Genomic DNA, 17697 nt, shown 5'->3' with positions numbered 1-17697 from the left:
AAATTCATAATAGAGTTTTTCCTGAGTGGATTTAATTTTGCATATCAGAAAGTAAAAGAATCCTAAGTCCAACCATTGTAAGGTGGGGAATATTCATAATCAAAAAATACTGTCAACTTGGAGTTTTGTAAAAGCAATACTTAATGATGCCAACCAAAAATAGTTTCTTCCTATATAAAGACTTAGATCAGTTTAAAAGGACATAAAAAGATAAAATATGCAAAGATGAGTAAAAACAAAGTCAGAATATCTGTAACAATACCAGATAGAGTAGATTTCAGAGAAAAAAAAATATTATCACCAGGGATAACAGACGTTACATACCCAATGGCAGGATGCATGGTCTTTTAAGTGGTGCGGAATTGTTAAAGTTGCAGAGTTTTAAAATTTCTAGTAGTGCTGTATCTACATGATTTTTCATATCTATTTCTGTACTCATTCTGTTAAATGTGTTGTGTTAGTTAAAAATAAAGAAAGGAACATTACAAAGCTAAATAGTTAGAAAATAGAAAAGAGGCCTTTTTACTTAGAAAAACTATTATGAAGTGAACTATAAAAAAAGTTAACAGGCACTTTTCTTCTTTGCATTGTCAACACCCAATTGGAAAAACAGCTGATAATAAACACTGAGTACATTAAAAAACTATCAAGAAATAAACATCACTGGTAACTATTCTAAACTTAAAACTATTTGTGTGGGGATCACTGAGATACCTGCATCTACTGTGAAATAAATGAAAAGGCAAATGTGAAAAGTAGGAAGGAACACAAACCCTAAACTTCTAATCTGAAGGCATGGGCTAAAATCTCAGCTCCTGATGATTTGTCCAGAAGATTATAAAGATTAAACAATAAAAGTACTGAATGTGACTTCCAGACTCTACAAAACTGTGTATTCATATACGCATGTTAGAATATGATAGGCACTATGTTCTTCTGTGGGTATAGAAAGAACATTCTTTCCCCAGAAGAAGTTTGAGACTTTGCTTTGAAAACTTCTCTTTTTCCATGTAAGGAGGAAAAGAGTCAATTAATTACAAGAGAGCATTTTAATTTACATTAAACTAAACTGAAAACTATCTAATTTAGACTCCAAATGAAACTATTCTGGATTTTTTAATATGCTTTTATATCTACAATCAAACATGAAGTGCTTTTTATGGAAAAGTATATTGACTTTCTGGTTCATACTGTTTTTCAAAATAAAACAGTGTTATATTTTTATTTAATTTCTGTTAGCAGAATATTACAATATAAAAAGCCTAATATCCTGCATAGGTATGAAGAGTGTGTGTGTGTGTGTGTGTGTGTGTGTGTGTATTTTTTTTTTTGTGGGTGGTACTGGGGTTCCTGGAAGCTCTTTTACCTCCGGGCTATACTCCCAGACCCTGGAAACAGGGTCTCTTAAGCCAGCGCGATGGCTTCAAACCTGCACGATCCTCCTGTCTCCGCCTCCCAAGCGCAGGGATTACAAGCATGCGCCACCACGCCTGGCTAGGTATGAGGTATACTATAAAAAAATAAAAATGATGTCTAGTGTCCAGAGAAATGTTGCTCTTAAAAAGTATACATGGCTGGGTGTGATGGTACATGCCTGTAATCACAATACTTAGAAAGCTGAGACAGGAGGATCTCAGGTTCAAGACCAGCCTCAGCAACTTAGTGAGACTCTCAGCAATGTAGTAAGATCCTATTTCAAAACAAACAAAAAAAAAAAAAAAATTAAGGAAAGGGCTGGGGGTTTATCTCTGAAGTAGAATGTTTCTAAATTCAATCCCCGGTACCCCCAACACACAAAGTATACCTGGATCTCTAGTGAAACATAATAGATTTAACATACAAGTTTACTTCTACTTCCTCTCAAATTGCCTCTCAAATTAGGGTAAATAATTTTGTTTCTGTCTTTTAGATACAAAACCAAGAAGGATGTAAGAAGGATTAACGGATGGACCCAACCAACCACAAGGACAAAAAATAAAGGAAAGAGATGATAAATGAATTTTGTAAGCTACAAATGAGAGGATAAGTAATAACTGATTGAAGAAAAAAAAAAACTGAAGCCCAAGTCAGCAATCGAAAAAATAAAGAATCAACTTTTTTGAACTACATGAACCTTAAAAATCTAACAAATTACTAGATAGAAATGCAAGCTCCCTCTGTAAGACAAAGGCAGACAGGGGCAAGCAGGAGGACTGGGTAAAAGCCTATAAGAAGTAGGTCCCAGATCCTACCTCCATCCTTTCTACAAGACAGAAGACTGGATCCTTACTTTCTAGAAAAATTAAACTGAAGATATTCTGAAACTAGGACACAAGAGTCAGCTAACCACAAACAGAGAAATTAGGTGATATTTGTATTGTGGATGGTTAAGATGATACCCAGTCTCCTGCAGTGACATTAAATTCTGAGAATACCAGCAGTTAAATTAACCCCAGGTGTGAGTATAGAAAACATTGATTTTAACCATTTGATTCTAAGAAAAAGAAACCATTCAACATATAAAACCTAGTGAAAGAGAGAATACCCCAAGAAAAGTAACCTTGCCATATACTACTTACTGAAAGCCAAACATCCTACCCACACCCAAAGAACCTCCAAGTTAATTCTGTCTATATTTTAATTTTATTCATTATAAAGGTATACATTCAACTGTTGAGTCAATTCTACATAGTGGTTTTGAAAAAACAGTAGTCTTTCATCTCTCCTCATACCTCTCCCAGCATGACTGGCACTCCCCAGATAGAACCATGTTTAATTTGGGGGGGGGGGTGGTAGTGGGGACTGCGCCTCTCAGGTACACTCCCAGCATTTTTTTTTTAAGCAGAGTCTCCATAAGTTGCTGAGACTGACCTTGAACCTGTGATCCTCCCATCTCAGCCTTCCAAATACTGGGATTATAAACATAAAACACTATCCCAGTGACCATGTGTAACTTTTAATTGATTATTTTGCTATTGATCTCCACTTCTATGAGTGACATGTTTATATTTCACTTCTTGGTTATTCAGTTTGAACATTACTAGTGACTTACTATTGCAGAAACTAAAGACTTGACTTCCCTGTACATTCTTCCCCACTTCCATCTCTATCATGTAGATGGACACTTTCTTTTTCTCCATCTTCTCAAGAATATAATCAATAGTTTTGCTCATATTAACAGTACTGCTTGCTCATTATGACTATGACTTATTATTCATAGCTGAGACATGATGGATGCTATATAAACAGATTCTTTATCCTGTAAAACCATCTAAATTTCTCTGAACTCAGCAATTGTACACACACACACACACACACACACACACACACACACACACCTATCAGTAACTGACATGTAACCGCTCCTTAATTTGCACAAAACTTCTTACCACATTGAAATTAATTAAGAATTCTACCAATTTTATCTTCTAAAGTTGTTTCTCTTTAAACCTAACTTGTTCAAATTTGAAATGCTAGATCCTTGGACCACCCACTTGATATTGTGAGACAGATCTCCCTTCAACATTACCCAAAGAATGAAGTGGAGCCGGGCATGGTGGCACACACTTGTAATACTCGCGCTTGGGAGGCGGAGACAGGAGGATCGCACTGGTTCGAAGCCAGAGTCGTCGCTGGCTTAAGAGACCCTGTTTCCAAATAAAAAAAGTATAAAAATAGATCTGGGAGTGTAGCCTGGATGTAGAAGGGTTTCCAAGAACCCCAGTACCACAAAAAAAAAAAAAATGAAGTAGGCTTCTTTATTGAGTTATAATTCCTATTTTATGGATCCCATATTTACCCTCCTTTTGGTTTACTCCCTCATTTTGGCAGTGCTCATCTTCTACTCTAGTATTTTCCTAAGAAATGATACAAGAAAGATATGCATTTTAAAATCCTGTTGTCTCTAGTATCTTTACCCTTACTTAATTTGATAGTTTAACTGAGTATTGAATTCTAGGTTAGAAATTATATTTCCTTCAAACTGGAAGCACTGATCCATTGTCTTCTAAATTTCAGTGTGGTATTAAAAAGACTGATGTCATCCTGATGCTTAGAAAATTAGGCCAGGAAATTTCCTATAAAGAAGGGGAAAAAAAACCCAAAAGAATAGAAAATATAAAAAAGAACATTAAAATTTTCCTGAGTTTCAATAGCTTATTAACACAGATTTTATTACAAAGAATAGAAAAAAACCAGAAATAATTAAATAATAAAAAATGATTCAATTAACTGTCCCAGAATTTAAGGATCTACGTCTATAGGCCATTCCCAGTCCCAACAATTCTCTTGGCATGACATTTCAAGACAGACAGGGTATGTCAATAAAATCAGCACCTCTGCTACAGCTCATATAATAAACTGGAATGTAGAAAATAACGCAAAGTTGGCTTAATACATGAAAGACAATAGACATAACTCACCATACCCATAAAAGGGGGGACAAAAATCACATGATCATCTCGACAGACACAGAAAAGGATCTGGAAAAATCCAATATTGAACATGATAAAAAATTATCAACAAACTTGAAATAGGAGAGAAGTTCCTCTAACCAATAAAGGACAACTATAAATTCTAGCGCTAACATCACAATGAATGGTGAATATTCTAGAAATTGTAGCCAGTTTTTACTCTTTCCATTTCTATTCTCACTATTCTAGAAATCTTTTGTCTTAAAAGACAAAAGAAGAAAAGTAGATTGATTAAAGATAACCAATTTGGAAGGAATTAGCAGAACTTTTTATTTGCAGATGATATTTTATATGTATACATATATATATAAAGAATTCCAAGAAGTTGACTATGCCTGAGTGTACATGAGCATGCATGTACACACACAAGATCTACCAAAATTAATGGAAAATTTCAGCAAAGTGGAAGGATATAGGATCACTATACCAAAGAAAAATTCTATTTCTTACTACTAGAAACCAACAATCCAAAGAGTACATTAAGTAAATTATTGTATTCAAAATAAGATTAAAGCCGGGCGTGGTAGCACACGCTTGTAATCCCCACGCTTGGGAGGCGGAGACAGGAGGATCGTGCAGGTTCGTAGTCAGCCTAGCTGGCTTAAGAGACCCTGTTTCAAAAAAATATATATATATAAAACTAGGTCTGGGAGTGTAGCCTGCAGGTAGAAGGGCTTCCAGGAACCCCAGTACCACCAAAAATTAAATAAATTAATTAATTTAATTAGAAAAATAAATTTAAAAAAACAAAATAAGATTAAAAAGATAAAATTTTAGGAATAAATTTAACAAAAAGTGCAAGATATGTAGAGTTAAAACTAAAAAAACCTGTTAAGAGAAATTATAAATATCTAAATAAATGAAGAAATCCATATTCATAAATTACAAAGCCAATATTGTTAAGATATTTATCCTCCCCAAATGATCTACAAATGAACTCACACCTATCAAAATCACAACAGAATTTGTTATAAAAATGAATAGGCTGATTCTTGAATAGTCAAAGCAATTATGAAAATGAAGGAAGTTGGAAGGCCAACATACCAAGAAATGGCATTGATCAAGAAGGAAATACTGATTTTTAGAATAAGCATATAATTCAATCTATGACAATTGAATATAACATTATATCCTTATATTTACAATTAATAGATTTTTAACAAAGATATCCAAATGATTCAATTGGGAAAGTATAGAAATGAATATGAGCAAGTGATTTTTCATCAAGAGTGCAAAGGCAACTGATTAAGATAATCTTTTTATTTATTTACTTATTTTGGTGGTACTAGGGGTGGAACCCAGAGGCTTTCTACCTTGGGGCTACACTCCCAGACCTATTTTATATTTTATTTGGAAACAGGGTCTCACTAAGTTGCTGAGAGCCTCACTAAGTAGCTGAGGCTGGCTTCGAACCTGCGTGATCCTCTTGTCTCATCCTCCCAAGTGCAGGGATTACAAGCGTACGCCACCACGCCTGGCTTGATTAAGATAATCTTTTTGACAAATAGTGTTGGGATATTTGGATATCCACAGTAAAAAAGATTAATTTAGAACTTTATACATTAAGCCAGACATGGTGGTACATGTCTGTATCCCAGTCCTTGGGAGGCTGAATCTGGAGGATCGCAAGTTCATGGCCACTCTCAGCAACTTAGTGAGAACCTGTTTCAAAATACAAAGTAAAACAGAATTGAGAAAATAGTCTTTGAGAGGTAGAATTCCCCTGGATTCAATCCCCAGTACCAAAAAAAAAAAAAAAAAAAGAACTTTACATCTTATAAATACAAATCAACTTTTATACATGATAAACAAAAATTAACTAAATATAATTTTAAGTCAGACATGGTGGCACATGTTAGTAATCCCAACATTCAAGAGGCTGAGACAGAAGGACCACAGTTCACAGCCAGCCTCAGCTACTTAGTGAGGTCCTTTGCAACTCAGCAAGAGCCTGTTTCAAAATGAAGAATAAAAAATATAGGGCTGAGGATGTATCTCGGAGATAGAATGCCCCTGGGTTCCATCCCCACTACCACACACACAAAAAAATTATATATATGTAGTACATATAAATATATATTTATATTATACAGTATATAAATATATGAAATGTATATATAATACATAAATATATATAATATAAAATTATAAAGTTCAAAGAAATATATGAGAAAATCTTAGCTGAGCATGGTGGCGTATGATTGTAATCCCAGCATTTGGGAGGTTTAGACAGGAGGATCTGGGTTCTCAGCCAGCCTCAGATACTTAGTGAGGCCCTTTTCAACTCAGTGAGACCCTGTTTCAAAATAAAGAATAAAATATAAGACCAGGGCTGTAGCTCGAAAGTAGAATGTCCCGGATTCCACCCCCAGTACTGCAAAAAAAAAAAAAAAAAAAAATCTTAGCAGGGCAGAATGGTCCATGCCTATAGTCCCAGCTACTATTGAGGCTTAGGCTGAAGCAGGATTGCTTGAGCCCAGCAGTTCAAGGCCAGTATGGGCAACACAGAAAGACTCCAGGTGAAGAAAAAAAAATCTTAATGACATTGAATTATGTCAGTAAGATTTCTAAGACTAACCAATCTTAGACCACATCCTAAATAGGACAAGATATTTTAAAAATTTTTAATTACACTACATTAAAATTGAAAGTTTTTTGTGATTTCTAGGACACCACAGTGAAGCCCCAGACTGGGAGAATTACATGCAAATCATAAAAATGACTTGCACACAACTATTACAACAAAATATATAATATCATGTAAAGTATGTAATATAGTATAATCTTTATAGTAAGAAGTCAACAACCTAATTTAAAAATGTACAATAAACTTGAACAGACATTTTACAAAAGAAGATACACATGGCTGATAGCAGACAAAAAGTTGCTCAACATCATCAGTAACTAGGGAAATGCAAATTAAAACCACAATGAGACACTACCACAGACCCACTAGAATGGCTATTATCAGAAAGACAAAAGAGGCATTAATGAGGATATAGAAAAATTGAAAGCCTCAGACATGATTGATAGGAACATAAAATGGTATAGAGATAGAGATTAAAACTTCAACACAGTATTGATTCAGATTAGCCCCTGACTTTGATACTAGCAGACAAGCAAAGCAACAATGAATTCTCTCTAAAACAACATTATCAGAAGACTTACAAAATTTTTATTTCTAGATAAATAAAAATCTATTAGGAATGCTAAGTGAAAGCAACATATGATTGAAAACCAAGACAAAAAAAAAAAAAAAACCAGCAGTACAGACAGACCCACAGAGTGGGCACTAAAGTGTGTATTCAAATACATTAATAGGAGAATTTCACCAGAGAATATAATTTTTAAAAAATACTCAAGCACACATTGTAAAATTGAAAGAAACCACTAAAATTAAGAATCCAAAACATGAGTTTAACTGCAAACCACACAATATGGAAGACAATATGAAAGTGAAAGGTAAGACAGGTCAACAAAAATATTCCAACTGAAACTTAGGGATAAAAAAATTGGAAAATACATGAAAGGCATATAGGATAGTGAAAATGTCTCACTTCGGCCACGTGTGGTAGCACATACTTGTAAACCCAGCATTTGGGAGGCTGAGAGGAAGATTATGGTTCTCAGACAGCCTCAGCTACTCAGTGAGGCCCTCTGCAACTTAGTGAGACCCTGTTTCAAGATAAATAATAAAAAATAGGGTTGGGGTGTAGCTTGGAGGCAAAATGCCCGTGTTCCATCCACAGGACTGAAAAAAATCTAGCTTAGCTAAATTAAAGTCTATTATGAGGTAAGAAAAAAATGGTACAAAAGTATTATTTGAAGAATAATGTCAAGCATTTGATGTTGAAAAAACATCAAATCTATAAATTAAAGAAGCTCTACAAATTCTAGGCAGGATAAATACAAAGAAAATCACTAGGGAAAAAAAACAGCAGAAAAATGTTAAATTAGCCCTAGGTTAAATAATTGCCTTTAAAAATCATTATTAAGGCTGGGCATGGTGGAGCACCCTTGTAATCCTCGTGCTTGGAAGGCAGGGACAGGAGGATCGCACTGGCTTCAGAGACCCTGTTTCCAAATAAAAAAGTATAAAAATAGGTACTGGGAGTGTAGCCCGGAGGTAGAAGAGTTTCCAGGAACCCCAGTACCACACACACACACACACACACACACACACACACACACACACACACACACAATTATTAAGACCTAATGCTTACTTTTCAATTGAAATAATGAAAGATGGGAAAAAATGAAATAGTATCATTAAAAGTGCTACCTGAGGTTAACTACTACAACAGAGTTTTTATCATTAAACTTCAAAAAGGACCATGAAATGACAATATTTTAAATGAAATAAAGACTGAAGAAATTCATTGCCAGATCTGTGCCAAAAACAAATAAGAAAAAGAGAACAAATAAGAAAAAGTTAAGAGAATATGTAAAAATTGAATATTTCATTAATTTTTAAAAAGAAAATAAGGCAAACTTTATATAATAAGATGTAAATAGTAAGATAACACATTCAAATCCATATATATCATTAAATATGGAAAAAAATCCAACTAAAAGGCTAGATTATAGCCAGGCCTGGTGATATACGCTTGTAATCCCAGCATTTGGGAAGTTGAGACAGGAGGATCCGGGTTCGGGGACAGCCTCAGCTACTACTTAGTGAGGCCCTTTGCAACTCAGTGAGACCCTGTTTCAAAATAAAGAATATGCCAAGCGTGGTGGCGCACACTTATAACCACAGCATTTAGGAGACTGAGACCGGAGGATCACGGTTCGTGGACAGCCTCAGCCACTTAGTGAGGCCCTCCACAACTTAGTGAGACCCCGTTTCAAAATAAAGAATAAAAAATAGGGTAGGGGGTGTAGCTCGGAGGTCGAATTTCCCTGAGTTCCATCCCCAAACCCGCAAAAAAATAAAGAAAGAAAGAATAAAAAATAGGGCTGGGGTGCCTTACGGAGGTAGAATGCCCCTGGGTTCCATCCCCAGTGCCGTTAAAAAAAAAAAAAATTAATCTAGCAAACAATGAACACATTAGCTTGAATTATACTTTTCTCTTAGCTCAAACCGGGCCAAAGAAGACAGCAGACTAAAAGATGCAAAATATAGTATACAGCAGATAACACTCCACTTATCAAAAGTAAATGATAAAAATTAAGAGACAAAAAAGTAAAAAACTAATTCAAGCTACACATTTAATGATCATCTAGAAAGACAAACCTTTTGTATACCTTATCCCTAATCCTTTTAGCAACTGTGGATATTATTCCATTATATGTAACAAACTGAAGTTCTGAGAGGTTTGGCTGCATTTGACCAGTCACACAACTTTTGAAATGGGAAGCCAGGATTCTATTTTTGTTTCCAACAGTTATCCTTTTTTTAAAACAATGCTCTACCATTAGTAATTACCTACTATGTTTAAGTATTTACATAATACTTAGTGATTTGTGGAAGAAAAACTACAAGCTTTATACAATGCATAAATGACACCACCATGTATAATTCTGATATTTAATAAATTTAGCTTTTAAAAGCATATATTTAAAACTTATATAATTCTCATTCACTTTTATGTAATGAGATCACTTTATAAAGCATAAAAGCCCTGCAAATATATCCGTGAAAGGAAACAGCCAAAATTATACACTGATAAGGTAAATTAATAATATAAAACTAGCCAGGCGTGGTGGCACACGCTTATAATCCCAGTACTTGGGAGTCTGAGACAGGAGAATCGAAGAGGTTCGAAACCTGCCTCAGCTATTTAGTGAGGCTCTCAACAACTTAGTGAGATCATCCCTTTCCAAATAAATTATAAAATAGGTCTGGGAGTATAACCTGGAGGTAGAAAGCCCCTTGGTTCCATCCCCAGAACCACAAAAAAATAAAATAAAATAAATAATATAAAACTACTTCATCTTTCCCATAAAAAATTTATTACTTTCCTTTCTGCTCAGCACAATGAAACCCAGATAATTAAAAGATCCATGATATACTCTAAAAGGCTGAGCTGCAGCTAAGAACATAGCAAGGGACTGATAATACCAGAAGTAAGAATGTTACAAAACATTTTTTATTTCAACTGACAAAGAAAGGGAAAAAAGGTAACAAGTAACTTTAATAAAAAGGCAGACAGCTGGCTTTTAGTAGTATATTTTGGCTACATAGTTATGTGTAATTATTTTAAAACCTGAAGTCTCTAATCCCTGATCATTTTTATAGAAAAGTCTTAGAAATGTTTTCCTCCTCCTACTCACTAGCATCATTATAGATAACATATTGGTAACATAAGGAAGGTAAGCAGACAGAGGCTAGATGTTAAAAAAAAAAAAAAGCCTTGGAAGGCTGCCTTGGATAACACTGTGAAGGAATCAACAGACCTTATCATCCCTTTCCAACTTATTTCTACAGGGGAACTTCTTCCCATTCCATGACAACCATCCTCCATATTCCAATATGGCCAAATAATATATCCAAAGATCCCATACTCTTTCACCCTCCTTTCATTATTTGGTCTGTTTCATTTCTATCCAATAATTTAATTTACTTTTCTGTTTCTTGGCACCTTCTTTTCTCTAAATTCCCTAGTGTTTTTTATTTCTCTTCAATCCCACCAAATCCCTTTAGTACATCTCTCTTTTCTCTCCTCTCCCCTCTCTTTTCTGTTTGCCTGTCTTTTGAGATGGGGTCTCACGATGCTGCCCAGGCTGTCCTAGACTTCCTGGGCTCAAATGATCCTTTTGCCTCAGCCTCCCAAGTTAACTGGGACAAGGGGAAAGCAGTGCATCCAGCTCCAATTTCTTCCCTTTTATTAGCTAGATATTTACAAATTTATTAAGCCAGTGAATTATTTTTACCCAATACCTATTAATATCCCACAAAACTGTGTTTAGGAATTGTTAATATTTTTTAATTTTTTTTTTTTTTTGCGATACTGTAGATGAAACCCAGGGGCATTCTACCTCTGAGCTACACCCCCTGCTCTATTTTTTATTTTGAAACAGGGTCTCACTAAGTTGCAGTGAGTTTCACTAAGTATCTGAAGCTTAATCTTAACCACTGATAAAAATGTGCTGTATAAAATCTTATAGTTCATTTTGTCGTCACTACCTTTGAAAAACCAAAAGAATTGGCATGGAATTACCAAGTTTCTAAGTGAAAACACTGTATGTATAGTGACCTTACCACTTCACTTCATTTAAAGAGTAAGATTATAATCACCAGTTGTAATTTTGTGATTCTAGAGATGGGGGAGGGGAAGATGAGAGGCCAAATAGTTCTTAAAATCAAGCGTACTGTATGAAATAGAATACTTACAGATACTAAAATCTAAAACCATTTTTATTTTTCCTTCACTGATTTTCATGTTTAACCTTTTATTCAAGTGAGGATAAAAGAATGAAATTTTATGATTCAATGAATGCACAGGCATATTATGTTAGACTTTTCAGAAGATATATAATAAAATAATAAAAATAAAAAATTTCTAATGAAAATATGTCCATTTTCCCTTAATGGTGAAATACAAATTATTTACTTCACATATTTTAACGAGAATATTTAAAAATACACACATTTTACCTGAAAGCTCCGTAAAGTGGTCTGTACCAACAGACAAATGAACAAGGAGTAAAAAGCAAGAACCACAGGATACTCAATCCAAAATCAACCCCTCTTGCAGAATCAACAAAAAACCAAGCCAAGCATCCGAAGATATTTAGAAACAGTGTTACAGCGTGGACTGTGGAATCAGAAAACAAAATAGAAAAGAAATGTTTACATTCAATTTATTAATCAATTCAACAAAAATTGTAAATGAAAAACTACCAAGAACAAGTGCATTCGACCCCATGTTTCTGTTTGTTTTCAAAGTACCATTTCTTACATATTTTATGTGAAAATAGTATATACAGAAAAGTGACTCCTAACACATGTACCACTGGCAAAACTTCTGTGGACTTTCTCTCTCCTTCCAATAGGCAACTGTACAGCTAACCAAAACAGCACTACCTTCCGGGCTACTTCCCTGAGAAGGAATCTTGCGATGTGGCTCTTGATCTAAGACAAAAGAAAAAAAAGTGCTTGCTTTGAAAAGAACTGGGACTTGGGAGGAAAAAGATCCTATACTCAAAACTTGATTTTTATAGAATGGGGTTAGAGACTAAAAACTGGACTAAAAATACAAATAAGAGTACCATTTTCCAGTGAGTACATAGGCAATCTATAAGGATTATCAATTCATCTATGTCTATAAAGATTATTAACTCAGTTTTATAGAATTGTTCTTTGCTTAAAATCCTGAGAAAAAAGCTAAAATCCTTTTGGTAAAGGATTAAGGTTATTAACACCACCCCACTAAACCTTCCTCAATATGCAAAGCATGATGCATTTCAGCTGCTGTAGCAGGCCTCTTCTTTAGGTAATACACATACATCTTGTAAACTCTCCCTCCCTACACTGTTAAGAATGACTTTCACTGACTGATGAAAAACAAAAAAACTAAGTAACATCTCACTACATATGATCCTAAAAAATGCAGCGACTCATTATAATTAATGGATTTTGAAAGATTTTTTTTAATGTATTCATGAGCTGAATTATAGGAAATAAATTCTCATGAAAACTAAAATACTGTAATATGTAAATTATCAATATAATAAAAGTATGCTAACAAACTATGATTTGAATTAAAAGAACAAATGAAAAACCTATTAAATCTGAATATTAAAAACAAGATGCATTAAAAACAAATTTAAAAATCACCTTATAAATCAAAATCATTAAGCAATGGAATTGGAACAGTATAAAACCACATATTCCAGGATGTTCTAGATTCGCTCTCATCCACTAAATAAACTCTCAAGTGAAAGAGCTCCAGAGGATGAGTGAAGACACCTAGATTATAGCCATGTAATAGAGTCAATTACTTCACCTCATGAGCATCCACTTTTTAGCTAAAGAAATGGCAGTTCTTCTAGCTTCTAGATTTCATTCCCTTCTACCACACAAAAGAAACTCTACTATTGTATTCCCATTAGAATTCTCATGAAAGCTAGCTTACCAAAAAATTTACAAAAATTTTTTCCTCAAAATAAAGGTAGTTTTGGTAATGGTCTAAAAGTAGAATTTTTAAAATTCTGTGAAATAGAAAATTATTCTGTTGTAAACACATCTGGCTAAAATTGTTTTAAATGTTAACACTAACTTAAATTTTAATATTCATAGAATAAAATTTTAAAGGTTTATCACCTAATCCATGGAAATAAAAATGTTTTGAAATCCACAGAAATTCTTCTAAGTAAAAAAATATATATAAATTTAATTTTGTATAATCTATAAAGTTTTTTCTAAATATTTTTATATTACCCAATAACCATGATCAGTAATTCATTTATTTGTAACAATGAAGACTGTCTATGGCTACTTACTGAACAATCTGTCCATTTATGCAGAGACCAAAAAAATGTATAAAAGGCAAAGTAATGTGAAATGCATGATATATATTACTAATTTCAACCCAATTTAAGGAAGCAATGAATCTATGCTGGTAGACTCCAAAGTCCTTAGAAGAAAATCCTTAGACCATTTTGTTAACAAGATTTGCAAGCTGAATAACTCTTTTGTATAAAATTCCAATTTGCTTTATTAGGCACTCAAATCTGGTATTAGAAGACATAAATTTACACTATCATTATAATATTCTTCATAATAAGTTCTTGAATTAAATATAGATACCCAACATGGTATACTGTTCGATCTTTCTTCCTTTTAATTAAAAATTTGCTCAAAAAAGGGTTGATATAGTAATATTTCTCTTACACACGCACACTCTTACGTGTGTGTGTTACTGACAACTGAACCCAGAGCCTTGTATATGCTCAGCAAGAGCTCTACTGAGCTAAACATGATAATACACATAAAGTGATTAGCACTACTGACTAGCATGAAATAAATCTTCAACAAATGTTAGCTCTTGGCATAATTATTATAGTATGAAAGCATTATTCAACCCCAAATCAACAAGAGGTTGATACTTCTTGAAAATAAATTATTGAAATAATTTACTAAAACAGCCCATATTCTATAAAATTTAGGTACATTACTAAGCTAGTAATACTTTGTTCCAAAAAAATGTTCCTTCAAAATAGAATACCAACTGGAATCTTGAGTTCTCTTTAATATCAGTTAACAGATCTGCCAATTGAACAGAATTGAGGAAAACTATATGATTTCTAACAGACTCCAAACATTATTTACTTCTAAGACAACACCAATGTATTCTGAAACCATTAGCATTTAGTTAAAAGTTAACTATCTTCCCCATTTGATCTCTATACACTAAATTCCTCACATACTTTTCTTCTAACCCCTATTTCCCTACACACACACACACACACACACACACACACACACACACACACACACACTTTTTGTTAAGTCAAAAAACTTATGCCAAAAATGTTAGGCCAATTTCTGCCTATTTAAAAAAAAACTAAACATGCATATAGAGCCGGGCGTGGTGGCGCACGCTTGTAATCCCCGTGCTTGGGAGGCAGAGACAGGAGGATCACGCAGGTTCAAAGCCAGCTGTGCTCGCTGGCTTAGGAGACCCTGTTTCCAAATAAAAATGTAAAATTAGGTCTGGGAGTGTAGCCCGGAGGTAGAAGGGCTTCCAGGAACCCCAGTACCACCAAAAAATAAAAATAAAAATAAAATAACATGCATATAATATAAACACATTATATAATTTAGGACATAGTAAATGAAATATATGAATTGGTTAGCATATACATATATGGAATCATACCTTTAATTTAAAAAAATGTAAACCAGGCATGATGGCATATGCTTTTGATCCCAGTAGTTGGGAGGCTGAGATAGGAGAGTCGCAGGTTCACAGCCAGCCTCAGCTACTTAGGCCATCTACAACTCAATGAGACCATGTTTCAAAAAAAAAAAAAAAAAAAGAGAGAGAGAGAGAGAGATAGGGGTGTAGTTCAGAGGTAAAATGCCCCTGGGTTCCATCTGTAGTAACAAAGTTTTTAAATATTATACAGACACTGGAATTCAGCAAGATGTTAGACCACAACAAAATCTCAACAAGAAACTAAGAGTAAAGAAAGTACTATCCAGAAGAAAAAAGTACTATCCAAAAGAAATTGCTTCTCTTATTCCAAAACAACTTCACCTAGTTTACGTAAAGAGTGCCCCTCAAAGATTTTGAAGAAAATTATCTCATCTCTTTAGGAGAAAGAAAAAATCTTATTAATCACAAAATAAAAATAAAGTTTTCCTTCATTAAGAATGTATCCTACAAATTACCCATCACCCCAACTGTTGTATAGCTAAGTTGTGATTTCTTAGCTAAGAAGCCACAATTGCTATCTCCTCTATCAACATAATGATATCAAATATGGTTAAGACTACTGTTTGAAATAAAAACGAAGAAGAGTAAGTGGGAAGTCTGTATACATACAGTAAAACTGTTAACAGCTTAACATTTATTTTAGTATCCCATGAGTTATAATTATATTCAAAGCAATATGAGCATCACAGCCTAAAACGTATGCTCTACTGTTCTAGTCAATAAAATGTACTGTATTACTTAAGTACTTTCAAGAATAAAACAATTCGCAACCACTTGAAAATGAAAAGTAAGCTGCACTCAGAACAATTTTTAAAATTAGTTTTAGTATTTTATGTCCTTTTTTAAAAAAAAACCCATAATGCCTACATTTAACAGAAGTTAAATGATCTTCCTCTGCATAAAAATACTATGCATATTTTTTTCAAAGCATACTGTCTAGATAACATCCTTTAAGAAAAAAACAACCATTATAAAATCCTACCCAAATGACAGAGCAGTTTCCCTTTCCTTACAAAAAAAAAAAAAAACCAGTTCTCAATATATAGGCTTTCCTCAGCCAAGGACTTACATTGTCACATACAGTACAATTCTGAAGTGTCTATATATGACATTTCACTTTGAAAATTATGCTTATAAAGATTTAGCTATAGAGGCCAGCTGTGGAGACACACGCTTGTAATCCCAACATTCAGGAGGCTGAGACCGGAGGATCGTGGTTCATGGACAATTTCTGCTACTTAGTGAGAGCCTTCGCAACTTAGTGAGACCCTGTTTCAAAATAAAGAATAAAAAATAAGACAGTGGGTGTAGTTCAGAGGTCAAAATGCCGCTGGGTTCCATCCCCAGACCCACACACACAAAAAAATATTTAGCTACAGAAAAAGACTAATTCCTATACTATCTTCAATGTATCAATTACAAAACTGGAGGATTTTAGTAAAAAAAATAAACTGTCAACAAATTAATAATCTGTTCTATACTCACACATCCACAAGTAGTACATAAGCTTTACTGTCTTTTGAAATTCTACAGGAATGTCTACAGAAAAATCTTGATAGAAGCAAGGTCCCACAGGAAAATTGTCAGGAAGAGGTGGCCAATTATTTTTTCTGCCTGTAAATGAAAAAAAAAGAAGTTACTTATATCAAATATGTTCTATTCTTATTTTTGTTTTGTCCTTGGCTGAGGAAAGCCTATATTATTTTGATATTTTAAATATCACCCGTTTTGCTTTAACAGGTGATATTTAAAAATGTAGCACTATGTCTCTATATTCCTGTAAAAATGAAAGCCAAACTTTTTGTTTTTACTTTTTTTCATATTAGCACTTTAGAATATATAAATAATAGATGCTAATTTTCCACTTTCATATCATATCATGTTTAACAGGTACCATTTAAAATGTACAGGAGAAACCAAGAACAAAAAAGAAAGTAAAGAGACAAATGTTTTGACTGCCATAAAAATAAGATTTTAAAGATCTAAGACCCTAGGGGCATTCTACCTGAGATCCACCCTCACCCATTCATTTACTTTTTATTCATTCATCCATTCAGTGCTACTGGAGATTGAACCCAGGGGGCATACTACCTCCGAGCTACATCGCCAGCCCTATTTTATTTTTATTTTGAAACAGGGTCTCACTAGGTTGATAGAGTCTCACTTGTTAAAACTGTCCTTGAAGCTATGATCCATCTGTCCCCGCCTCCCAAGTACTGGGATTACCCAGCACAAGTGTAACTCTTAATTTCCCACTCTTTGTTACTACCTTTATTAAAATATCCATCATAGAAATAATTTTAGTAGTGCTAAGAAATAGGTCAGATTTAAGTTATAGGTATTTCAGAAACGGATCC

General features: G+C 33.9%; 1 protein-coding gene across 2 annotated transcripts in view; it reads right to left on the bottom strand.

Moving 5' to 3' along the window:
• SCAMP1 (secretory carrier membrane protein 1) overlaps positions 1–17697 on the bottom strand; it is a gene marked incomplete at both ends in the record, with an annotated part of 103343 nt that overhangs the window by 37906 nt on the left and 47740 nt on the right. For both annotated transcript variants that reach the window (XM_080703809.1, XM_080703808.1), the window contains 2 exons: positions 12055–12214; positions 16826–16954. In XM_080703809.1, the coding sequence (XP_080559935.1) occupies positions 12055–12214; positions 16826–16954 (289 nt within the window). The remainder of the gene's footprint in view (positions 1–12054; positions 12215–16825; positions 16955–17697) is intronic.

This window comes from Muscardinus avellanarius, assembly GCF_963383645.1.
Source record: "Muscardinus avellanarius genome assembly, chromosome: 1".
Classification (NCBI taxonomy): Eukaryota; Metazoa; Chordata; class Mammalia; order Rodentia; family Gliridae; genus Muscardinus; species Muscardinus avellanarius.
The sequence above is the reverse complement of the archived record's forward strand: the minus strand, read 5'-3'. Positions and strand labels throughout refer to the sequence as shown.